At 47.0% G+C, this 26,282-nt stretch overlaps 1 protein-coding gene across 1 annotated transcript in view; it reads right to left on the reverse strand.

Annotated features, from left to right (window-relative positions):
- Positions 1-688: 688 nt before the first annotated feature.
- Positions 689-26,282, reverse strand: part of LANCL2 (LanC like glutathione S-transferase 2) — a 42,130-nt gene continuing 16,536 nt past the window's right edge. The window contains exons 3-9 of the mRNA XM_060247724.1: positions 25,411-25,618; positions 20,829-20,976; positions 16,858-17,004; positions 13,080-13,262; positions 10,103-10,279; positions 6,118-6,190; positions 689-2,410 (exon numbers count right to left, since the gene is read on the reverse strand). Coding sequence (XP_060103707.1) covers positions 2,295-2,410; positions 6,118-6,190; positions 10,103-10,279; positions 13,080-13,262; positions 16,858-17,004; positions 20,829-20,976; positions 25,411-25,618 — 1,052 coding nt within the window. The 3' untranslated portion in view covers positions 689-2,294. The remainder of the gene's footprint in view (positions 2,411-6,117; positions 6,191-10,102; positions 10,280-13,079; positions 13,263-16,857; positions 17,005-20,828; positions 20,977-25,410; positions 25,619-26,282) is intronic.

Raw genomic sequence — 26,282 nt, forward strand, 5'->3', positions numbered from 1 at the left:
TCAAAGTTATGAGCCTCTTGTTACAATTCCATGTGCATACTGGGAGCAAGCCTGTCCTTAACCTCTTCTCTAAACAGATGCAAAATGCTCTCTGCAACATCTTTATTTTCTTCAAAATTTATAATTCCTCTCAATACCACTTTAGTGTTTGTATTTATATAGGAGCAAGCCGGTTCTGAACTTCTTCTCTAACCAGATGGGAAAGCTTTCTAAATTTTGCTGCGCAAAATGCTCTCTACATTGTATTTATTTTAGGAACAAGCCATTCCTCAGTCTCTTCTCTAATCAGATGCAAACGCCTGCTGAATTTTGCAGGGCAAAATGCTCTCTCAATACCACTTGTGTTTAATTTAGGAGTAAGCCAGTCCTGAACCTCTTCTCTAGCCAGATGCAAAAGCCTTCTGAATTTTGCTGGTAAAATCCACTCGATGAGTATACATACTATACTTGCCACCCAAAACAGCTCTTTTTCATTGATCTCTCCCAGTGTCCGCTTAAGACTCCATGGCAGAAAGTCATTACAACGTGACCTTCCACATTCAACTGCAAGTGATCTAGAAGGGGTGCAATGAAAACAACCAGTTCTGCATTTTCTGGCATCCCTAGGAAGAACTCAAAATGGTGATACAGTCTTAAGCTTTCCTTAAACAGGGACAGGTCAGAAATAATTGTTCAGAAGACATTCATGTTTAGAGAAAGATATTTATTTTTTGGAAAAGAACTCGCCAACAGCAAAACATTGTGACAACTGAATCTCCCTCCTCCCTCCTCCAAAAAAAGCTTTTGATGCCTCCTACAAAAAGGCTCCCATTAACTGCAAGAGAAACCATGCCATTTCCAACTAAGCTAAAAAAAATGGTGTAACAGGCATCACAACGATTCCGCTCAACTCAAGACAGTCTTTAACCTCCCACTGCAAAAGCAGTGCTCATTCCTCAACGAGCAATAACTGGAAGATGTTGGCTTGTTTTCAGCCAACCCTCTCCCTCCTCAAACGGTAAGCCTATGATGCAAACTTTATTGTATTTCACTTAGCTTTACTCAGATGTGGAACTGGAACACACACACACACGAAAGAGTAACACTCAACTTGTTGGGACCTGTTGATATGAGGGATATGTTGCCATTCCAGACACTGAAAAGCGGAAATGGGATCTCCTGCATCACCCAGAAGAGAGACTTACAGTTTCATGGTAAATAAGAACCCATTTTCATCCTCATTTGAGAAGATCTGAAAAGAGCAGCCAGTTATTCCCCATAATCCCTTTCGCTCACTAGCTAGGCCAATGGCCCCATTTTATCTCTGGCCCACTTCCATCTGCAGCTCTGTACACTGAAGGGAGTGGGGGTCTGCCCTCCCAAAGGAGGGGGGGGACTGTGGTTATGGCCCTGCCCCAGTAAACTTCAAAACAGAGGGCAGCAGGCTATTTCAACCATTGCTTCTTTCCCCTTTACTGCATTAACCAGTAATCTTTTATTTAGAGAAAGCACTTAACACGTCCTCATGTGAAAAGCGGACACATTAAAAACAGTGCACAAAAACTGCACTCACGACGTTTCAAGGAAGATCAAAACCCATATCTTGCTGGTGTGTGTGTGCGTGTGTGGAGGGGGGGGGGACCCTCAAAGTGTAATTCAGCCAAAAATTCAAAGACATTTAACAACTCCACTACGAACTATTTCAGCCAACGCTTCACTTTCTCCGTGAAAATCAACAGGAAGTTAAAAGCGCTTCACTTTTATTGGCTCTGGCCCCTTGACATTCAGGTATGACCGTAACAGCAAAAACAAATTTGAACTCGACGCCTTTTGACTTCTCAGACTGTAGGAGGATCAACCAACCCAAGAACCCGGATTCTGCCCTTGTTCACTGTGGCAGATGAAGAAAGCACTCTTGCATTTATTGGCTGCGGAAAGAGAGGTGCTGTTGCCATGACAGCCATGCGCAGATTGGGGTTTCAGCTTTACAGCAACAGGGTAGAACAAAACTTCACGCTTACAGACAACACCAAATGTGTGAAAACTCAAAAGACCCAAAGAGACAACAGTGGAAACTGAAAGAGAGTGCGCTCCCTACATACTGAAGGTCATTCTCCTGTCGTGGCTTAACAATATTTCACAAAATGGAACATTGGCAGCATGGAATCCTCTTCTTCATGCAGCAATGACAAATGCGGCCATTAGGAGAACAGGTGAGAAAAGAGTTTTTGCTTGTCCCTTTTCTCGGTCAGTTCAGCAGTCCTCGGGGCCCTCCACAGTCATTTGCCACTCCTGGCATTACCTCGAGCTTCCGCTTAGCTGTCGTTCTTCTCTTTGTTCCTTTCCTTTTGAGGGCCAAGTTCAAACGCAGGGAAGCGGGACTTCTCAGGGGCTAAGATGTCAGAGAGGAAGTGGATGGCTCCGGCCATACCTGAAACCGACAGATCAAAGTCAGGTTCTCCTCTCACAAAAGCAGAAACGATCCTGGGACCTGGATCCTTGCTCACAAACGTATTGAAACTTAAAGAAACCTTGGCATGACACTGTGCACAAAGGGGGGAACCTACTAGCCATACAGAAGCACAGTAGCACCCAGGGGAGACTGCGGAGTTGGCATAAATTCATTGACATTCATTCATTCATTGACTTCATTCATTGACATTCATTCATTGGCTTCCTTCATTGACATTCATTCCTTGGCTTCATTCATTCATTCATTCAATGAATTGGCCAATTCCTGAATGCACAGGGCTTTGGACAATGTACAACAGACGTCAAAAACATCAACATAACATTATTAAAATTAATGAATTAATCATTTGTATATTATTAAATAATCTCCAGATGCCATCCCCCGTTTAGTCTTAAACTTGCTGCGGACTGTGTTGCAGTCTCATGGGCAGGGTGAGGAGGAGGCTGATGGAAGGATAGAGGAGGGTGCCAGACACGATTGACAAAATGAGCTTCCTGCAGTGGATGAAGTGTGCCCCAAGTATTAGTATTGCTGTGGATGCTCTGAAATAGTTCAGCACTTCCAGATATTAACAACAGAGGGCGACTGAGATTCATTTTCTGAAGACAGCCAGCTCAGCGCTGAGCCTCAGTGGCTTATTTTTAAGTTTACCTGGTGAGATTTCAGTAAGATAGCATGGAAGAAGAAAAACCTACAAACTGATTTCTTTAATTCTCCACACCCCATTGCATTTCAGTCGCCCTGGATACATCCTACAGGGGGAGCGCTTTCTGGGGAATGCAATAATAAACTGTTCATCTCAAAGAAGTCAATCCAGCAGAAATGACGACTGTAGCTGTCTCTGACCTGGATAGCCCCCGGGGCCAGCCCGATCTCGTCGGATCTCAGAAGCTAAGCAGGTTCAGTCCAGCAAGGAATTCTAGGGTCACCAGAGGTGGAATTCTAGCAGCTCTTTTGCATATTAGGCCACACCCCCTGCTGATGTAGCCAATCCTCCAAGAGCTTACAAAAAAGAGCCTTGTAAGCTCTTGGAGGACTGGCTACATCAAGGGTGTATGGCCTAATATGCATAGGAGCTCCTGCTAGAATTCCACCCCTGAGGTCACTATGCAGAGACAGGCCATGGCAAACCACCTCTGAAGGTCTCTTGCCTTGATTACCCTTCAGGGTCACCGTAAGTCAGCTGTGACTTGATGGGAAAACAAACAAAAAACAACAACCCTGTAATCCTGTAGAAAGTTATCTGGGATGTCCTCTCATTAAACTCTGCTGGACTTACTTCCAGGAAAACCAGCATAAGACCGAGTTGCCAGTCAAAGGGATAGCAATAAAAACAGGAGTTAACTGCAAATTTCACCAAGGTGCCGCTAGCATCAACTGTGACTAGCATTTGCTGGATCGTGGCCAGAGTTAAATGAACATTTAAGTTCATTTATCTCACTTATCAAGACCAATGCACCGGGGAAATCTGGCTTCTCATATTAGGTTCTGGTCTCCAACTTCTATCAGTTAAACCAGAGGGCCGAGTGGCACCATCTGATACATTTGCTGACCGTCTTTCCATTAAGCAATGCTAAAAGCAGTGCACGTTTTTACCCCCTGCCATATTCTTTTTGTATTTTTACGTGCGTGTGTGTGCATGTGCACGTGAAAGTCATGGTGACTTCTGGCGACTGACCCCTATTGGGGGCCTGGGGGATATTCAGAGACGTGGCTGAATAAATCCTGCCCCTGCCTCCCAGCTCAGGTATTCCAAAGAGGTCTCCCATCCAAGTACTTGCCAGAGTCAGCCCCGCTTAGCTTCCCAGATTCGATGAGATCGGGCTTGCCTGGGCTATCCAGGTCAGGGCAGAATGTCTCCTGCCTTGAAGACTCCACAAGGTTACCGTAAGTCAGCTGTGACTTGATGGCACTTTCCACCACAAGGCCACAGGAGAGCACCACGCATGGACTTCAGGACCCTGGGCAGGCTAGTATGGGCAAACAGGTGCAAACGATTTGTATAAGCAGCAGAAAGCCTCTACTTTTTCCCTTTCTCACAATACGAGAACTTGTGGACATTCAATGCAATTGCTGAACAGTCGGGTTAGAACTGATAAAAGGAAGTACTTCTTCACCCAAAGGGCGATTAACACGTGGAATTCACTGCCACAGGAAGTGGTGGCAGCTACAAGCACAGACAGCTTCAAGAGGGGATTGGATAAGCATATGGAGCAGAGGTCCATCAGTGGTTATTAACCACAGCTTATTGTTGGAACTCTGTCTGGGGCAGTGATGCTCTGTATTCTTGGTGTTTTGGGGGGTGGGGCCCAGCGGGAGGGCTTCTAGTGTCCTGGCCCCACTGGTGGACCTCCTGGTGGCACTTGGTTTTTTTGGCCACTGTGTGACACAGAGTGGACTGGATGGGCCATTGGCCTGATCCAACATGGCTTCTCTTATGTTCTAAAGTAGCTTTCTGAACAGGTAGATAGTAATGGGAACACATACTGAACTCTTCAGCAGAACAAGGGCACCCACTAAGCGGTCACTGCCCAAGGGCTACCAATCAAGATATCTAAAGCCAGCTTCTGCAATCAGAGGTAGCAAAACTCTGAATACCAGGGCTGGGAGGCAGCATCAGGGGAAGGCCTCGGCACCTGGGCCCTGCTTGTTGGGCCCTCCAAGATAACTGTCTGGTCACTGTGAGCAACAGGATACTGGACCAGATGGGCTACTTGTCTGATCCGGAAGGGCTTTTCTTAATGTTCTCAAATATCACCATGTGGCACAAAATAGTTGCTGGACGGGAACAGAGGAGGAAAGGATGTTAATAGGATTTCAGCGTAATCACTCTCTCAGGATTGTTGCAAGCAGGGCTTTTTTTGTAGCAGAAGCTCCTTTGCATATTAGGCCACACCCCGTGGCACAGAGTATTAAAGCTGAAGTACTGCAGTCCTAAGCTCTGCTCACGACCTGAGTTCGATCCCAGGCGGAAGCTGGGTTTTCAGGTAGCTGGCTCGAGGTTGACTCAGCCTTCCATCCTTCCAAAGTCGGTAAAATCAGGACTCAGCTTGCTGGGGGGAAAGTGTAGATGACTGGGGAACGCAATTGCAAACCACCTCGTAAAAAGTCTGCCGTGAAAATGCTGTGAAAGCAACGTCACCCCAGAATCGGAAACGACTTGACTTGAACAGGGGACCTTTCCTTTTCCTTTCCTTCCTCTTATGTAGCCAATCCTCCAAGAGCTTACAGGGGTATTAGTACAGGGCCTACTGTAAGCTCCAGGAGGATTGGCTACATCAGGGATGTGTGGCCTAATATGCAAAAGAGCTCCTGCTACAAAAAAAAAATCCTGGTTGCAAGGGAAAAAAAACCAGAGGCGGGGAGCAGTATAAATGGCACCCCAAGCTTCTTAAGAGTGCGGTAAAGAAGCAACTTGACCACCCCCCAACCAGCAAGGACTAAAAGCTTGATAAGGAACCAGGGAAACAAAAGACGGAAGAGATAGGATCTCAGTGATGGGCAGGCATTTCAACTCTTTGTTTAGTCAAGAGGACTCTATAGGCACGAGAGAGACTCCTCAGTCAGATCTTTCATGGGCTGATTGAAAAGGAAATCCCCCCCTGCAGCCCTTCTAAGCCCCACAGCTTCATATCATAAAGGTCAACAATACAGATCTGTCTTGCCTTCAAAGAGAGAGTAGGGTCGGTCGGGAATCCGACAGCCATGCGCTCCGTACTCCAGGCACCACTCTGCGAACTGGGGAGGAAAGCAGGAAACGAGACAGGGAAAAGGTAAGGAATACCCTCGGCAACCCAAATAAGTAAGCATGGACCACGTTCCTATCCTGAACACAACAGAGGATAAATCAGAAGCCCAAATTGCAGTCATTTGTCCGGATTGAGCTTGTTAGTTTCAGCCCCTATAAAGACTGTGATTAGGTTTCCAGGAAAAGGGGAAGGCAGATTAACCAAAAATCCCTTCTACGCTGATTAAAGTTTGCATGCTGGCACCGAACTAGTACGCCTCTCTCTTTTTTGAAATGGGGATGCTATTTTGTTTAACATTTGCACCATGTTGTCCAGTTGAGACTGGCTCCCAACTTAACAAAAATCAGAACAAAGGACATTAAAATCCAATACAAGTATGGGGGGTGGGGAGGAGAGTTGCTATCAATCTAGGTATAGGAGAACAGAGAGGGGTCTGCCTGCTTTTTGGCCTTCCTCTGATGGCCTTATTGATTGCTGTTGGCAGCAGGTGGGAAAGGGATTCTCAGCTGGAGCTACTTTCAGGAATGATGTGGCTTCCTGAGCTTTTGTATGCTCTGGCTGCTCTGCCGTACTGCAGTACTAAGCTCTGCCCACGACCTGAGTTCGATCCCCGGCAAAAGCTGGGTTTTCAGGTAGCTGGCTTGAGGTTGACTCAGCCTTCCATCCTTCTGAGGTTAGTAAAACCAGGACCCAACTCACTGGGGGGGAAAGTGTAGATGACTGGGGAAGGCAATGACAAACCACCCCGTAAAATGTCTGCCGTGAAAACGTTGTGAAAGCAACGTCACCCCAGAGTCGGAAACGACTGGTGCTTGCACAGGGGACCTTTCCTTTCCTTTCTAAGCAGAAATGGCAGCTGCTGACACCAGAGGGCAGTGGTGAGCGGTTGGCAGACCACAATCCAGGACGGACTGCAATTAATTGCTTTTCCAGCATGACAAAGAAGATGCAGAGGCCCTCTCCGACAGGCTATTATTTGGACTGACTTCCAGATAAATGATTGCTGGTGTGTGCTTAGAGACACCTAATGTCAGTCTGACGTAGGCAGGAAGAAGAATGCAAGAGCTCCACGATACACACAAGGGATATGGTTGCCATCTCCAGGCTGGTAAATTTTGGGGAGATTTGGGGAGGAAGCAAGTGGGGTGCAATGTTCCCTCTAAGCTGCAGAGTCTTGTGAGCAAAAATTCTACTTTGTGAGCTCCTGGCATTAAAGTTGTGAGCTGCTGCATCAATTAGTGTGCTCTGGGGTCATCCTTCCTGAGCTAAGACAAAAACCTGTGAGCTAGCCCACGATAACTCAGCTTAGACGGGAACACTGGTGGGGTGTAACATCAGAATCCACCTTCCAAAGCAGTCATTTTCTCCAGGGCAACTGCTCCATGTCTGCAGATCAGCAGTGATTTCAGGAGATCTCGAGGCCCCAGCTGGAAGTTGGCAACCCTAACTAGAGGTATCTGTGAGGACCTTATGGGGGAGGGGAATCCTTTTTTCCTTGTAGCTCTGAGCCTCAACATGGTGAAGGTTCCCTGGGCAACTCAAAATGGTGAGAGATTACATCAGGGCTTTTTTTGTAGCAGGAACTCATTTGCATCTTAGGCCACACACCCTTGATGTAGCCAATCCTCTTGGAGCTTACAGTAGGCCCTGTGCTAAGAGTCCTGTAAGCTCTAGGAGGATTGGCTACATCAGGGGTGTGTGGCCTAATCTGCAAAGGAGTTCCTGCTACAAAAAAAGCCCTGGATTTTGTGACTTAGTTTTACCAGGTCTCATAGATCCGAGCGGGCAGCCGTGTTGGTCTTAAGCAGTAGAACAAAGTAGGAGTCGAGTTGCACCTTTAAGACCAACAAAGTTTTATTACCTTTTTAAAACTTTCATATGAAGGCCTGCTTCTTCAGACGAAGTATCTTATCCCCTCGTCTGAAGAAGTATGCCTGCATACGAAAGCTTACGTTCTGAATGAAGCTTTGTCGGTCTTAAAAGGTGACACTTGACTCCTGCTTTGTTTTACCGGGTCTCCGTCAGCTTTCCTGTTGGCACAAACAAAAAAATGGCGTCTCGCGAGGTACACCTGAAGCGACCTCGTTATAAAAAACTCCACTGGTCCATCCAGGCTAGTTCTGGCAGTGATTCTCGGGCTAAGGTTCTTCACATCACTGGTCTGTTTAGCTGGACTGAACCTGGGGATGCTCTACCCTGGAGACTTGGCTCCTTCTCAAGGAGTCTTGCGAGATCTCAGTGTTTAAAATTTTTAAACATCTAATCCCACTCCCCTCCCCCCTCATTCTTCATATTCTTCTGCAAAGCTGGAGCATTACCCCAGGTTAGCAGGAATTGCAACTGTAGCCTTGAATAGTTCCCCTTTGTCAATTTTTTTGACCTGGTCATTGGTGGGGGACGTGGGGTAAGGTTGCCAGATCCAGGTTGGGAAAGTCCTGGAGATTTGGGGATGGAGTGTGCGGAGGACAGGCAGTGGTGGACCGGGTCTAAAAATATCGGTTGCCAGGAGACATCGGGGGCCCGCCCACAACTACAAGGCTATCGTTTCATTTTTGTAAGAAATAAATCATTGTTTTGGAAAAATACATACGTGGGAAAATGGTACACTTAAAAACATTTGTGAAATAAATGTATATTTTTAGTAATTACAGTGTATGGTGTGTGGACTCTTATCTGAGAGAACCAGGTTTGATTCCCCACTCCTCCACTTGCACCTGCTGGAATGGCCTTGGGTCAGCCAGAGCTCTGGCAGAGGTTGTCCTTGAAAGGGCAGCTGCTGTGAGAGCCCTCTCCAGCCCCACCCACCTCACAGGGTGTCTGTTGTGGGGGAGGAAGGTAAAGGAGATTGTGAGCCGCTCTGAGACTCTTCGGAGTGGAGGGCGGGATATAAATCCAATATCTTCTTCTTCTACATATATTGTACACATTACTGGCAGTATACAGTGGAGACTAAATGTAAATACAGATTGCATTTTCTCCAGGGGAGCTGACATCTGCCAGCTGGAGAGCAGTTTTAAAAGCTGGAGATCCCCAGACCCCACCTGGAGGCTGGCAACCCTAAGTACAACATAAATTTTAGTTGCATTACAGTAATAATACTTGAACTTCTAATATATCTTCAAGCTACTAAAAGGCCATTAACATTTTTAACATATTGTCTAATGTTTAAGGGGGTCCACTTCATCAGAGGCCTACTTGCCACTGGGCAAGCTGACACCCTGGCCAGTCTGCCTCTGAGGACAGGGGCCTATGGACTTGAGTCCAAAGCATCCCTTTTCTCCAGGGGAACTGATCTCTGCAGTCTGGAGATGAGCTGTAATTCCAGGGGATCTCCAGGTCTCACCTGGAGGCTGGGATCCCTAGGACCACCCATGGCTGTTAGTTTATGATTTACAAAGTACATCACAGAAATACTGTTAGTGCTTCAAGTCCCTCTGGCCTCAACAGAGTTGTACCCGTGATGGCAGCTTGATATTTAAAGCAGCCGATAGCAAGGGAGTGTTATGCCTTGGGAGGGGCCCGCACACCAAACTCTTTTACAAATGTATTTGGAACACGCTGCATTTCCTTGGTTTCCTCCCCAGTACCCTCTTCCCTTCTTCTTTTTGTGCATTTTTAAATCTACACCATTTTGGCAAAAACCCATCTGCTTTTATACTTTGCATAATAACTTAACCAGCTATCGAGAGCTTTACAAAAAAACCCCAACCCCAACGCAATAATTAAATAATAATCACTGCGTTAGGTAATTAATTCATGTTGGGTTTACGCCATCGGAGGAGGATGGGAAATTCCTTTTCTTTTCAGGATTTTTCAAGATTTATACATCTGCATTCAGTAATACACCCCAAAAGGATAGAAAGGGAGAACGGGGACGCAGAATACATTTGTAAAGCAATACCTTGCAAGCTCGGTAGAGGTACTTTTTATCCTGGGTGAGGCGATAGAGGGATAAGAAGGAGTAGCCGTTCCCCGCCGTCCCGTGGCAGAGCCCATATCCTTTCCTCAGCAACCCCCGCTGCCAAATGACGTCGCTGCATTCCATGGCGTCTTTCAAATATTTGTCCTCTTTGAAAACCTAGAACCAGACATGCCCTGTTTAGCCCCCATGGTTTTCTAACGAGAACACAATCCTCACATTCATGCTGTGGTCTAACGTGAAAAGATTCGTGCAAGAGAAGCTGCCTTCCCCGTGCATCACTCACATGCGTGCAGATCCACATCTATTTCTGTGCCCCAACACTCACCTGAGGCCCTCTGAACAGTCTGAATTGCAGAAGAAGAAGAAGAACTGCAGATTTATATCCCGCCCTTCTCCCTGAATCAGAGACTCAGAGTGGCTTACAATCTTCTATGTCTTTTCCCCCAACAACAGACACCCTGTGAGGTGGGTGGGGCTGAGAGGGCTCTCACAGCAGCTGCCCCTTCAAGGATAACTCCTGCGAGAGCTATGGCTGACCCAAGGCCATTCCAGCAGCTGCAAGTGGAGGAGTGGGGAATCAAACCCGCTTCTCCCAGATAAGAGTCCACACACTTAACCACTACACCAAACTGGCTCTCAAACTGATCTCTGGCCATGCCTTCTGATGCACAAACCAGAGGCAGGCATTACACACAACCAGGGGTGGAATTCTAGCAGGAGCTCCTTTGCATATTAGGCCACATAACCCTGATGTAGCCAATCTTCCCAAGCGCTTACAAAAAAGGGCCTTGTAAGCTCTTGGAGGATTGGCTACATCAGAGGTGTGCCCTAGTATGCAAAGGAGCTCCTGCTAGAATTCCACCCCTGCATGCAACTAAATTGCCTGTAGCAAGAGCTGGATCCTAAGGAGCCTTTGCTGAATGGATCTTTACCCCACCTTCCCTTTCATACTGCAGCCTGCTGCACTCCCCAGTGGTCCCTTGGTGAGACTGGAGGAGGCGGCCGGGGAAGGAGAGATATACATATATCTTGGGGAAGTAGAAATGCTGCTAGAAGTGGGTCTTTGAAACTTGGCCCATAAGAATTCTCTGAACTATTACACTTTCTTCTCTGAAACTAGTAAGACAGCACAGACATCTCCCTCTTACTTCTCTGGAACTAATACGACAGCACAGGCTAAGGAGCAGACAATGGGCATCCATACTGTAATGCGATTTCCAAAGGCCTACAGCTCCCAACAGCCTGCCTAGCAGCAGTTGCCATTTCCTGAGGGGAGAGAAATGGCGGGAAAAGCGAAGCGTCCAAGAACAGGCCTGTGAGCGCTGGAGGATGCCAGCGTGGACTGAAGAAGTTGGAGAAAAGACCTTCTTAGAGTCTTGCTACCATGCTGAAGCTGAAGGGAGAGGCTTTGTTTAGGGAAAAGATGGGCTTGTGAATAATGCTTTCCTCCTTCTTACAAGCAAGCACAAAAGGTCTAGTTAAAGCTTCACCCCATGGAAGCCCTTATCACTTTCCACCCTTGCTCAGTTGAAGCTTCTTTATTTACTTAGTTCATTAAAGTTCTTATTGCCATTTCCTACATGTCACTATAGTGGATGGAACCCACAAGGCATGAAAACAGAAGTGCCTACCCTGAGGTACTTTCTGTCCTTCCCTCAGAACTTGTCTCCAGAGGCATGTGACTAATCTGTACTGATGTGACAATACTGCTGGGCAGCCAGTAAATTCTTGCTAGAAGGCTGAAAAGGCCGATTTTCATGCTCAAGTGAGCACGCTTTCCCCCTCTGGGCTAGACCTAGCTGGCTTTCCTACTCACTTGCCCAGTTCTTCTCCATATAACTCCCATCCCACGTGATTTTTGTAGATACAGATCCCATGATGAAGGCTGCTGTAGTAGTTAAGAGTGTCAGACTAGGACCTGGAAGGCCCAGGTTCGCATCTGCCATGGAAGCTCGCTGGATGAACCTTGGGCCAGTCATGCACTCTCAGCCTAAACCACCTCACAGGATGGTTGTGAGGATAAAATCGAAGAGAGGGGAATGATAAAAGAATGGATAAAAGGGAGTACTAGAATGGATAAATGAGTACTTCTTCACCCAAAGAGTGATTAACACATGGAATTCACTGCCACAGCAGGTGGTGGTGGCTGCAAGCAGACAGCTTCAAAAGGGGATTGGATAAACATGGTGCAGAGGTCCATCAATGGCTATTAGCCACAAGATACAGATGGAACTCTCTGTCTGGGGCAGTGAAAAAGAGGACTGAAGAAGACTGTAGATTTATACCCTGCCCTTCTCTCTGAATTAGAGACTCAGAGCGGCTTACAATCTCCTATATCTTCTCCCCCCCACAACAGACACCTTGTGAGGTGGGTGGGGCTGAGAGGGCTCTCACAGCAGCTGCCCTTTCAAGGACAACTCCTGTGATAGCTACGGCTAACTGAAGGCCATTCCAACAGCTGCAAGTGGAGGAGTGGGGAATCAAACCTGATTCTCCCAGATAAGAGTCCTCACACTTAACCACTAAACTGAACTGGCTCTCTGTTCTGTGATGCTCTGCGTTCTTGGTGCTTGGGGGAGGAGGGGGGACAGTGGGAAGGCTTCTAGTCCCACTGATGGACCTCCTGATGGCACCTGGGATTTTTGGTCACTGTGTGACACAGAGTGTTGGACTGGATGGACCACTGGCCTGATCCAACATGGCTCCTCTTATGTTCTTAATCATGCAAACCACTCTCCCCAGTGGGGAGAAAGACAGTGTATAAATTAGATAAATAAATGATTCCCATTTACATCGATCAAGCAATGATTCCCAATCAAACTAGCACCCTCTTTTTGGATATCCAATGAGGTCCCCTCCTTCCTTTCCCACCAGCAAACAAGCTGCCTGGATCCAGCTCTTCCCGCTTGCCCCAGCTCCTGCTACCGAGCTGCATTTAGGCAAAAAGTGAAGGTACCTTATAGGCTTGCATGAGCATGTGGATGGCTCCTGGGGCGCCATGACACCAGTGCACCAGCCTGTCAGTTTCGTTGCTTAAAGACGACGGGTAGTTCCCCGACCGGAATTTTTTATGGCGCACATAGTCGATGCTTGGCTTCACCAGCTCCGTCAAAGTCTCCTGATCCACGTGGGAGGCTGGCTAGAAACAAAGCAGACCCTTCATCAGTCAACTGCAGAAGAAGAAATGGTGGGCCTAAATCATAGAGCTGGGAGGGACCTCCAGGGTCATCTCGTCCAACCCCCCTGCACAATCCAGGAAACTCACAAATACCAACCCCATAAATTCACAGCATCTTCATTGCTGTCAGATGGCCATCTAGCCTCTGTTTAAAAACCTCCAAGGAAGGAGAGCCCACCACCTCCTGAGGAAGCCTGTTCCACTGAGGAACTGCTCTAACAATCAGGAAGTTCTTCCTAATGTTGAGCCAGAAATTTTTTTGATTTAATTTCAACCTGTTGGTTCTGGTCTTACCTTTTGGGGCCACATAAAACAATTCTGCACCATCCTCTATATGACAGCCCTTCAAGTACTTGGTGATTCTATCACCTCTCAGCCACCACCTCTCCAGGCTAAACATGCCCAGCTCCTTTAACCTTTCTTCATAGGACTTGGTTTCCAGACCCCTCACCATCGTCGTTGCCCTCCTCTGGACCTGTTCCAGCTTGTCTTAATTGCAAACCACTTTGAGCAGGTGTTACAAGAGAAAGTGCTGAAGTATAAATTCAAAAGAGGATGACATATTGACCAACACAGTCAATTGAAAAAGACATCAACAACAGACAGCTGGCCTAAAAGGAGGTGACTTTATTCCCACCTAAAAGGGCCACGCTCTGAAATCAAGCATCCTTTCAACAGGTAGTGGATGGTACAATCTGGCCACTGTGGCACGGAATGTTTGTTCCACGCCAGCCACAAACCAGACACTCAGTGCAATCACCAAAAGATTTTCTGCTCTCAAACTCAAAGAGGGAAGAAGTGCCTATGGGTGGCCTTTGGTGTGATGTGAGAGAAGGTGACACTCTGCCTGAGCAAAAGCCACAGTACGTGGACGAGCCCACCAAAAGGAAGCCACAGGCCCTTTCTCTGCCAATACCCCAAGGTCAAGCAGCAGAAAGGGGCAACGAAGATGGTGAAGGGGAGGCTGAAGAGTCTGGGACTTTTCAGTTGAGAAAAGAGATGACCAAGGGGAAGACGTGGCGGAGGTTTGTAAAATGATGTGTGGGATGGAGAGAGTTGATAGAGAGAACTTATTTCTCCCACTCCCCGAATACTAGAACTTGAGGACATCCAGTGAAACTGACGGGCAGTAGGTTAAAATGGACAAGCCGCAATACTTTACACAAAGAGTGATTAAAATGTGGAATTCAGTCCCAGAGGATGTAGTGATGGCCACACTAGGGGATCAGACAAACTCATGGAGGACAGGCCTATCAGTGGCTACTGGCCATGGTGACTGAGGCGAACCTCCGTGTCTAGAGGCACTAATCTTCTGAATCCCGGAGCCAGGGGGCCACATCAGGGGAAAGCCTCAGCCTCTATGCCTTGTTGTTGACACCCCAGAGGAACTGGTTGCCCACAGTGTGAGATGGGGTGCAGCAGGGCTGGATTCTAGGTGACACCAAAGTGGGGCACCAAAACCAAAAAACCTTTTAAAAAGAATCTGCAACAAGGCAGATTTCTGCCAGGCTTCTCGGTTGAGGGCAGCAACCGTTATTATTCTGGCTGGCACCCTCCTCTTACTCTTTGTTCTATCAGACGACCTGTTTCTCCTCCCCCACACCCACGAGGTGATGACAGTCCAGCACCGGGAGGAGATGGTAATCTTCACCACTGGATTTCTTTTTAGATCGTCACCTTAATTCTATCTTGCGTCTATTTTGTAATTTCAGTGTTTTTATCCTATCGCCCAGAGCGCTGCAATAGCACAGATTGGGCAATTCGTAAGTGGAATATAATAAATAAATCATAAGGTCATCTAAATTCTGTGCCAAGAAGAGTGGAATTAAATTATGCACGTCTTGTAGAGAGAGCTCTTTTCGCTGCTGCAAATTGCAGCAGCAGGTAAGGATCTATGCCTAGTGCTAAGTTCAACGGCATGACTGCCGGAAGTCTTCTTCTGGAAAAGGCTTGATCAAACCTGAGAACCCAGAGCATCTTTGTAGCCATAAGGATTAGCACCTTGCTTTTAAAATAAAGACAAAACTGTTTCAGGAAGAATACTCCACACAGGACTGAAATTCTGTGCTTACCCAGATTCGACAGATGCACACAATCCTGATTATCACTCAAGGAGCATTCAGCCCACTCAAGCTCCACACACCCCAGTCATTTAGCAGCTGTTTGGAACACTGGGCAATTTCCATGGAATGCAAACTGCATTCAGAATGTGCAGAACAGAACAGGAAAGGAGCTGATGGGCAGAGGTGCAAAAAGCCAAATGGAACTTAAGAGCCCAGGCTGCTAATGGAGGGCAGGAAAGCAGCAGTTTCCCCTCCTGTATGCCAGACCTCGTTCCCCCTCCCTTACTAGGATCCCCCTCCCTTTTAGGATCGGATCCATGCTAGATTTTCCATAAGCAGAACTTCCTCGCCTCCTTCCCCGCTCCCCCCTCCATTGTAAGTTAATGATCTTCCCAGGAACTCATTTGCATATTAGGCCACACACCCTGACATCACCATGGTTTCACAGGGCTTTTCTGTAGAAAAAGCCCAACATGAACTCATTTGCATATCAGGCCACACCCCCTGATGCCAAGCCAACCTGAATTGTGTTCCTGCTCAACCCCCCCCCCCCCGGATCTCCCCAAATACAGCTTCTGGGGGACAGAGGACCCTCTAAATGGGGTTGCCAGATGCCTGCCAAGAGCAGGGCAATCCCTGCTTCCTCCTGCCCAACACAAACACTGCAGATTGATGCTGTAGATTTGGGGCAAAAAAAAAAAAAGTATTATTGAGAAGAGCAGCATTGGGCATAGCTAGAGGACTTTCCCCTTATTGCTAAAGATGAAAACCAGCATGATCTAGACTGCTGTGTATCGCTGACTTTAAGTCACATCCTATTATGTAATGTTTGTACCACTTAATTTGTCATGTCAATACTTATGCTATGCTTCTGATCTTTGTGGTGGTTCCAGGACTTCTAATCTGCTAATGCACTGATGGCTGCCTCCACATTCAGAGGCACGAAGCCTCCGAGTCCCAGAGCCAGGAGGCAACATCAGGAGAAGGCCTTGGCCTCTATGCCCTGTTGCTGGCCCTCCAGAGGAATTGGTTGGCCACTTTGTGAGACAGCATGCTGGACTAGATGGACCACTGATCTAACCCAGGAGGGCTCTTCTTATGTTCTTAAGAGGGGACTGGATACACATATGGAGCAGAGGTCCATCAGTGGCTATTAGCTACAACGTGTAGATGGAACACTGTGTCTGGGGCAGTAATGCTCTGTATTCTTGGTGCTTGGGGGGCAACAGTGGGAGGGCTTCTGGAGTTCTGGTCCCATTGGTGGACCTCCTGATGGCACCTGGGTTTTGGCCATTGTGTGACACAGTGTCGGACTGGATGGGCCACTGGCCTGATCCAACACGTCTGTTCTTATGTTTTGTTGACTGTACTGGCTCTTTATCTGCAATCCACTTTGAGTCCCTGCGAGAAAGGCAGGCTATAAATAATGTAAATAAATATCTTCATGTCACAAGGAGGCAAGAACACAGGCCTCCAACAACCAAAAATGTTACCTGCATTAGCATGTAATAGATTCCTGATACACCATGAGCCGCGCCAACGTACTGCTTCTTGTGCCACTGGTACAACAACGGGCAGCGTTCAGCCTTTCGCTCCTCCAGGGAGAACTTTTTACCCGACTCGATGATGGAGTTCACTACCTAAAGCGACAGACAGAGCGGAAGACATCAATCACTGCCAGAGAACATCTCGTATCTGATGGCCGCGTTCCGGGGCCATGTAATTCAGGGCAACCGATGATATACTATTCCCGCAAAGAACATCTCGAGAGATGCACAACGACAGATGAGCCACAAACAGAATGTTTCAAATGCACGGAGCACATCTTAGGGGACCAGCTGGTGATGTTCCCATGGCAACTGCCTTCTCAAAGAACACTCCACAAGTCTGTCCAGCCAGCCTATTTTTATACAATTTGAGTTTAGTTGATACTCATTTGTTGCAAAAGGTCAAGTCTTCCTCCACCTGGCACACTTGTCACTGCAAATAGCAATACTTTATTAAAGGGAAAAACAGATTCCAGGATTTTATTTTACAAATGGATTGTGCACCTACCGGACAGCGCCCGTCGCTTCAGCTGAATGACACTGTCATTCTGCTTTGACTGACAGTTATACCATCGTAGTCATTATTACTACTTTTTAAATAGAAAGAATACTCTTTGTACTATACAACTGAAAGACACCAGTATTTATAGGACCCTTTAGAGAAGGAGTGTCAAACTCATTTGTTATGAGGGCTGGATCTGACATAAATGAGACCTTGTTGGGCCAGGCCATGTGTGTCATAAAATGTAACGCCAGGAAGCGGAGATATAAACTTTATAAAGGACACAGACAAACACAATTAAGGATTTTGTATCTCTCCCGTGTGATCGAGGGAACTGGGCAAAGAACATAACATAAGAACATAAGAGAAGCCATGTTGGATCAGGCCAACGGCCCATCAAGTCCAACACTCTGTGTCACACAGTGGCAAAAAATGTTATATACACACATACACTGTGGCTAATAGCCACTGATGGACCTGTGCTCCATTACACTGTGGCTAATAGCCACTGATGGACCTGTGCTCCATATTTTTATCTAAACCCCTCTTGAAGGTGGCTATACTTGTGGCCGCCACCACCTCCTGTGGCAGTGAATTCCACATGTTAATCACCCTTTGGGTGAAGAAGTACTTCCTTTTATCCGTCTTAACCTGTCTGCTCAGCAATTTCATCGAATGCCCACGAGTTCTTGTATTGTGAGAAAGGGAGAAAAGTACTTCTTTCTCTACTTTCTCCATTCCATGCATTATCTTGTAAACCTCTATCATGTCACCCCGCAGTCGACGTTTCTCCAAGCTAAAGAGTCCCAAGCGTTTCAACCTTTCTTCATAGGGAAAGTGCTCCAGCCCTTTAATCATTCTAGTTGCCCTTCTCTGCACCTTCTCTAAAGCTATAATATCCTTTTTGAGGTGCGGCGACCAGAACTGCACACAGTACTCCAAATGAGACCGCACCATCGATTTATACAGGGGCATTATGATACTGGCTGATTTGTTTTCAATTCCCTTCCTAATAATTCCCAGCATGGCGTTGGCCCTTTTTATTGCAAACGCACACTGTCTTGACACTTTCAGTGAGTTATCTATCATGACCCCAAGATCTCTCTCTTGATCAGTCTCTGCCAGTTCACACCCCATCAACTTGTATTTGTAGCTGGGATTCTTAGCCCCAATGTGCATTACTTTGCACTTGGCCACATTGAACCGCATCTGCCACGTTGACGCCCACTCACCCAGCCTCAACAGATCCCTTTGGAGTTCCTCACAATCCTCTCTGGTTCTCACCACCCTGAACAATTTAGTGTCATCCGCAAACTTGGCCACTTCACTGCTCACTCCGAACTCTAAATCATTTATGAACAAGTTAAAAAGCATGGGACCCAGTACCGAGCCCTGCGGCACCCCACTGCTTACCGTCCTCCACTGCGAAGACTGCCCATTTATACTCACTCTCTGCTTCCTATTACTCAGCCAGTTTTTGATCCACAAGAGGACCTGTCCTTTTACTCCATGATTCTCAAGCTTTCTAAGGAGCCTTTGATGAGGAACTTTATCAAAAGCTTTCTGGAAGTCAAGGTAAACAACATCTATCGGGTCTCCTTTGTCCACATGTTTGTTCACCCCCTCAAAGAAATGCAACAGGTTAGTGAGGCAAGATCTTCCCTTGCAGAACCCATGCTGAGTCTTCCTCAATAACCCGTGTTCATCAATGTGCCTACTCATTCTGTCCTTGATAATGGTTTCTACCAACTTTCCCGGTATTGAAGTCAGACTGACTGGCCTGTAGTTTCCCGGATCTCCTCTGGAACCTTTTTTAAAGATGGGGGTGACATTTGCTACCTTCCAGTCCTCAGGAATGGAGGCAGATTTCAATGAAAGATTACAGATTTTTGTTAGAAGATCCACAAGTTCAACTTTGAGTTCCTTCAGAACTCTCGGATGTATGCCATCCGGACCCGGTGACTTATTAGTTTTTAATTTGTCTATCAGTTGTAGGACCTCCTCATTTGTCACCTCAATCTGACTCAGGTCTTTCAACACCCCTTCCAAAATTAGTGGTTCTGGGGCGGGCAAAAAGTTCTCGTCTTCTACAGTGAAGACGGAGGCAAAAAATTCATTTAGCTTTTCAGCCATTTCCCTATCCTCCTTCAGTAATCCTTTTACCCCATGGTCATCCAAGGGCCCCACTGCCTCCCTGGCTGGTTTCCTACTTCTAATATATTTGAAGAAAGTTTTATTGTTGGTCTTTATGTTTTTTGCAATATGCTCCTCATAGTCCCTTTTTGCCTGCCTGATCACAGTCTTGCATTTGATTTGCCACAGCCTGTGTTCCCTTTTACTAATCTCACTTGGACTGGTTTTCCACCGCTTAAAGGAGTCCTTCTTACCTTTTACAGCTTCCATTACTTTGTTTGTTAACCACGCAGGCCTTTTCTTATGCCTGTTTGTGCCTTTCCTAACTTGTGGTATGTATTTTATAAGGAAGCTCTGGCTCTTTCTCTCCCTCCCCAGAAAATGAGGAGGGGTGGAGCCTCCGCCAATAGAAGGAAGCTTGGCTCAGTAGCTCTGCTGTGCAATTGAGAGAGCCTGGCAAAGCAAGCTCTCCTTCCTCCCCAAGAAGAAGCCTCAGCCAATGGAGAAAATAGAGGCTTTGATCTGTAGCTCCTGTGTGATTGAGCAAGCCTGGCAAAGCAAGCCATGACACAGAAGGAAGCAAGAGAGAGGGAGATGAAAGCAGACTTGATTGCAGGCCTGATAGGAACCCTACAGGGGGCTGATTCCGCTCCTGGGCTGCATGTTTGACACCCCAGCTTTAGAAAATAATTTGCATTCCCACCATATCATAACCCACAAATGCAGCAATTCTGGACACTATTTTGAGTTCTCTGAAGGCTATGGTGTGCCTCTTCTCCTGGATGGAAGGACAATCTCTCCGCCACCTTCCTTATTTATCTTGATACCCAAAACATGAACATTGCAATTCCCCAGCACAACAACCCCACCAACATCCCTTCTATTATGCTGAGGCCAGAATTCCTGGTACTGGTGTTAGATCAGTGCTAGCATGAGACTACAGAGCTGACTTTAAAAAGAAATCACCAGTGCTTTTTTGTAGAAAAAGCCCAGTATTTGCATATTAGGCCACACACCCCTGATGTAGCCAATCCTCCAAGAGCTTAGAGGACTCTTAGTACAGGGCCTACTGTAAGATCCAGGAGGATTGGCTACATCAGAGGCATGTGGCCTAATAGGTAAAGGAATTCCTGCTACAAAAAAAGCCCTGATTAAGAGTAAGAAGTGAGATCCACAACACATTTCCAGTGCTCCTTACTTACAAGGAAGCCGACTTCCTGGAACATCCAACTATCTGGAGTGGCCTGAAAAATCACGGATGACAGATCACCCCTTTTCTTACCTCTTTGATAATCGACTGGGGCACAGTGTCAGGGCCGATTTCAGTATTCAGATAAAGCAAGGCATACAAGTAGCCGGCTCTTCCATAAAGGAGCTCATCTGGAAGGTCAGAATCCATGCTGAGGACTATTCTCTGGAGCTGCAAGACCCTGGGACAAAAACAAAATTGGGGAAGATCACAGCAGGTCCCTAACCTTGAATATGGGGTAATGTTCAAGTCAGGCTTGTAAAAAGCTATTTGCCTGGTCGCCACAGGGGAATGTAAACCCTCTCCAGGTGACCAGAAAGGAAAACTATTTAGCAAGAAAAAAAACCTGGCTTTCCTTCTGCCAAGCCACAAATGATCAGAGGAGCTATTAAAAGTTGTGTGTGTACAAGATACTGGATTTCTATCCTGCCCTCCACTCTGAATCTCAGAGTGGTTCACAATCTCCTTTACCTTCCTCCGCCACAACAGACCCCCTGTGAGGTAGCCTCCCAAAAGCAGCCTTTTCAAGGACAGCTCTGCGAGAGCTATGGCTGACCCAAGGCCATTCCAGCAGCTGCAAGTGGAGGCGTGGGGAATCAAACCCGGTTCTCCCAGATAAGAGTGCCCGCACTTAACCACAACACCAAACTGGATCTCAGGAGTTCATGCACAAGACTGATTCAATCTGAAGGCATTTAGAAAACTACCTAATATTTACTGGTACATCTGAGAAAATAAATCTGGATCAGATTTGGGGTTTTTTTTCATCCTTTCATATTCTGCTTTCCAAAAAGCAAGTTTTCTCTACCATAACCGGAAGAGGACACCAAAGTAGGGGCTTCCTCGAAGGAGACAAAATTTTGCCCCAGAAGGAGCAGCTGAAAATTGGAAAGACAGGTTCAAATGAAGAAACACCTCCGCTAATGGAAACCTTTGTTATGCCTTCTCCCGTCATACTGCAGTTTCAGATACCTCCCAAATACTGTTCCAGGGAGGGGGGGGGGAGTTCCCAGGAGCAGCAGAAGGAGGGAGTCAGAGGTCTGCAGTGGGAGGGTACACTCCCTCCAAAAACTCATGAGCAGAAATATCCCAGTGGATCCAACGATTCATCTCTACAAAGTATGAGACACCTAATCAGCTGCTCTCAGACACAGGGCTTTTTTTGTAGCAGGAGCTCCTTTGCCTATTAGGCCACACCTCCTGATGTAGCCAATACTCCTGGAGTTTACAGTAGGCCCTGTAAGAAGAGCCCTGTAAGCTCTTGGAGGATTGTGTGTGTGTGTGTGGCCTAAAAGGCAAAGGAGTTCCGGATTCAAGAAAGGCCCTGTAGTCAGACATATTCAGCCCTTTGCAACATGGAGCCAGACAAACGAAATGGCTTCTCACTTGATATCTATGGCATCTGCTCACACTTTCAGCCCTTCACCATAAGTAACCAAGTTTAGAGAAATCCAGGAATGGACTTGAATGTGTGAATCATTCCACAGAGGGTTGGCTGTTTTCTCTTCAACCTTCGAGGCATCTGCTTGCCATATTGGAAGCAGTTCCAAATCTTCTCCATTTTGACACCCACTGCTGATGGAGGAAATGGGGAGGGAGGGAGGACTAATATGTCCAGAGCTCCCCTCCCGCCTCCGCCAACAGCTTTCTGGCTGGCAGCCACTTACTTTGGAAGTCGGCCCGACTGATTTCAACGGAGCTGATTTCCAATTAAGCCTGATCAGGATCCCAAATTTAATCTCATTTTTTTTTCTTCCCCTCCTACTCCACGAAGCAGTCTGGCTGCATCTGAATCTGAAAAGCACCTCCCCAATTTTATCCTTCCCATGGAGAGAAGGTATCTCCACTGAGGAGCCACGGCAGAGATTAATCTGGCCAGGGTTGTGGATTAGGGGGAGATAGATGCAGCTGCTAAATATAAACTGTTCTGGAAGTGGAACAGAATCCTCCGGAGCTAATCTGCAACATCAGGCATGACAAGAGATGCCGGCAGAATGCTAAGGAGGATGGCTACAGCAAGGCAGGCCTCCTGCAAAAAAGATACGAACACATCTCAAGTCTCTGGACATTAGTATTAATATTAGAATTATTATTAATATTAGTATTAATAGTAGTATAAACTAAGAACATCAGTTGGGTCTCACGTACCACAGGAGGAACCTGCATCTTCTTTTATATCTTATGCAGACATGATTGCACACATGCTCACCTGGAAGGTTTTTCTGCTCACTCGAGGCGACTATGCGAGTGACTGTATACAAGTATGATGTATCAGCTCACTGTATTTTGAAGTGTTGGGAGGGGGGGTTACTCACCTGTAGCGCCACAAGTTTTTCATGATCTAAGGCCACCACAACACCTTTTTGCTGATGTGTCTGGGACAAGTCTAAGCAGTGCTGATATATTAATTCTCTCTCCACCCCCCTACCCCAGGTTACATTTGGGTGGTTCAATCCGTTTCTTTCCCAGTTTAAGGAGAGGCTAAGCTTAGTAAGAAATGCCTTACAATAAACATCTATCTTTTAATAAGAGCAAAACTATTTTCCACCTGAAATGCAGCGGATCTCATCGCTTGGCTCCTACCTAAAAGTTCCCAGGAGGGGTACACTTTTTGCCAGGGCTTTGTATGTAGCAGGAACTCCTTTGCATATTAGGCCATACTCCATGATGTTGCCACTCCTCCAAGAGCTTACAGTAGCCCTGTAAGCTCTTGGAGGATTGGCTACATCAGGGAGGTGTGGCTTAATATGCAAAGGAGTTCCTGCTACAACCCCCCTCCTGCTATTTTGCCAGTTCCCACAGCAGACCTTCTCTCCCACTATTCTTGTGGATTCCCTGTGTCCTCTAGGAGCAGCTTCATGGGTGTATCTAAGGGGGGTGGGGCAAGGTGAGGACGTCACACTACACAGGCAGAGACCCTTCTGTCCATGAAATATGTAGGCAGGATCCAAGCCTATGGCTGCACTCACAGAGGACAACCTTACCTGCCTCCCCGTTCCTACATCAGCTCTCTGTGACCCTTGCAAGGGCACTGCCAAGGGCTGTGGACAAAAAGCCTGGGGTAGCTGACAAAACAAAATGGGAGGAAATCTACCCTGAGGTATTCTAGTGGCAATGGAGAAACTGCAGCCACCCTGAAGCAAATGGGGCCACCTCAAGAACAGTGAGCTTCTTTTTGTATGATGGGATGGCTTTCTCCAGATTCTGTTAAGTTAAATAATGCAGTGCAGTTTAAAAGAGCAGCAATGCATTAATACAGTCTCCGTGGTGACGAAGAGAGCTAGAAGCCTCCCGGAAACAGCAAACCCAGCCAGCAGCTCCGAAGTTGATGACCCCTTTTATCCTCATATAATTACTAGCTGTTGCCAGAGGAGGAGAACGTTGATATACAGTTGGCATAAAGATGAGGTATTAGGAGAATGGAACGTTGGAGTCATCCGCCATCTTGGACAGCTCAGCTCTCTGCACCTTCTGTCTCAGCAAGCCTCACATCTAATCTATGCTTCTGTAGCTTAACTCCACTCTCCTTCACCCATCCTCTCAGCTAACTCTCCACAATGTCCTCTCATTCAAAAGCTCACTACCCGAGGGGTGAGCTGCCTCTGCTAAGAATAATAAGAATACTGCCTTCATAGCCACGTGCGTCTTCAGTTTGGTAAATTCACAATGCTTTCTCAAAAGCTGGCGTGCAATCCTTTGGGGTGGCCGCCGCCGAGTTGCCTGGGTCCCATTCTTTCTCAGAAACTTCCACACAGAGATTTTCTCCCTCAGAGAATGCAGGAAGCCCCTGGATTTAAGGGGAATGTCCACATTCTGGGTAATGACACTTCCTGAATGCTTTTATCTGAAGCCACCACGGAGAGGGGTCAGGGGAAGCTAAGCTCCAGTTTCAAAGTGGCACGGAGCAGGTTGTTGCAGCAATTCATTCCCCCCACCCCACCTTACCCCTTTAAAAGGATTTCTTCCATTTCTCGGCCATGTTGCACTACAGCATTACAGTCTGGTTACAGCTGGAGAAGTGAAAATGACTGGTAATGGTGTGTAGGGCCACACCGCCGGCAGTCGGATGGATCACTCTCGCATCTGTGCTGTACACAGATAGAATCAAAGAGTTGACAGGGACATCCAGGGTCATCTAGTCCAACCCCCTGCACAATGCAGGAAATTCTCAAATACCTCCCCCACGCACATACATCCCCAGTGAACCCTGCTCAGAAGATAGCAAAAATTTGCAGGATCCCTTCCCAATCTGGCCTCGAGAAAAATTGCTGACTGACCCCAGAGTGTCAATCAGCATTCCCCTGGGTGTGTAAGAAGAGGCCCCCAGAACTAAGCACTGATGCAACCCTTCCTGCCCTCCTCATGATCTGCCTAATCCACAGATGTTACGAGGGGAAGTAAGAGGAGCGGAGGTGGGGCATTGGCAGAGATGAGTGGCACAGGAACTGGTCTTTTTGGACGACTTTTTCACTTGTTCCAATACTGTTTGTTGCTACTGCCATGGCAACAGTGTTTTCACCCCCCCACCCCAGGAAGAAGCTCTGCCATTTAACTGAAGCAAACCTCTCCAAAGGATGTGTTTCTATATAAACGTGTTGTCAAACCAGACACTCACTTTGTCACACAGTCCTTGGATTCGTTCTCGATGTTTAGCTTGTGGTACACCACTGCTCCCACAGCCAAAGGCCCAGCATCGCCACAGAGGAAAGTAACCCTCCTTCCGTTCAGGTTGCGGAGTGTCCTCTTCACGTAATCCAAGGATCGCTGGAGATCACTTTGCTCCCCTGACTCACGGTACAGCTGAAGGTACAGGAGAGCTATCCCTGAAATTACCACACAAAAGAGAAATTAAGCCCCTTGTTATCTTTTGCAGCTCCATCTTGCTACCCAAAGAAGACGACCACAACAGATAATAAAAGTACTAAGCCAAACAGGTATGCATGCTTCAGCCTTTGAGCAAATTTCACGTTTGGGTGGAAAGTTGGATCTGGGATTTCAGCTTTTTTACCACACGTGTTTCCCCCTTTTCATCTCTTGAAAAAGCGGGTCCCATGGAAATATATTAAAAAGAGTACCTCAGCGATCCACTTGGGCATAATCTGCTTATGGTTAGATCAATCGAACCCAATGGTTAGAAAATTTAACCCAAAGGACGCTGGCAATCAGGGGTCGTTTTGTAGAAAAATAGGTGGTGGAGCTCATTAGCATAAGTCGCCCCCCCCACCAGCCAAAAACAAGAAAGGAGAGCCTCAAGCAAATGAGGCCTGCTTGGGATGGCAAGAGATTCAGAGGTGGTTTGCCATTCCATGCCTCTGCATAGCAACCCGAGGTTTCCTGCAGTGGTCTCCCATCCTAGTACTAACCAGGGTCCATCCTGCTTAGCTTCCGAGAACAGGTTAGTCTGGGCCATCCAGGTAAGGGTGAATCGCAAACCAGAGATGCACTAAAACCGCCTTGGATCTTTGATGGAGCCTCAGCTTGGGGCAA

Source organism: Heteronotia binoei, chromosome 10 (assembly GCF_032191835.1).
Source record: "Heteronotia binoei isolate CCM8104 ecotype False Entrance Well chromosome 10, APGP_CSIRO_Hbin_v1, whole genome shotgun sequence".
Taxonomy (NCBI): domain Eukaryota; kingdom Metazoa; phylum Chordata; class Lepidosauria; order Squamata; family Gekkonidae; genus Heteronotia; species Heteronotia binoei.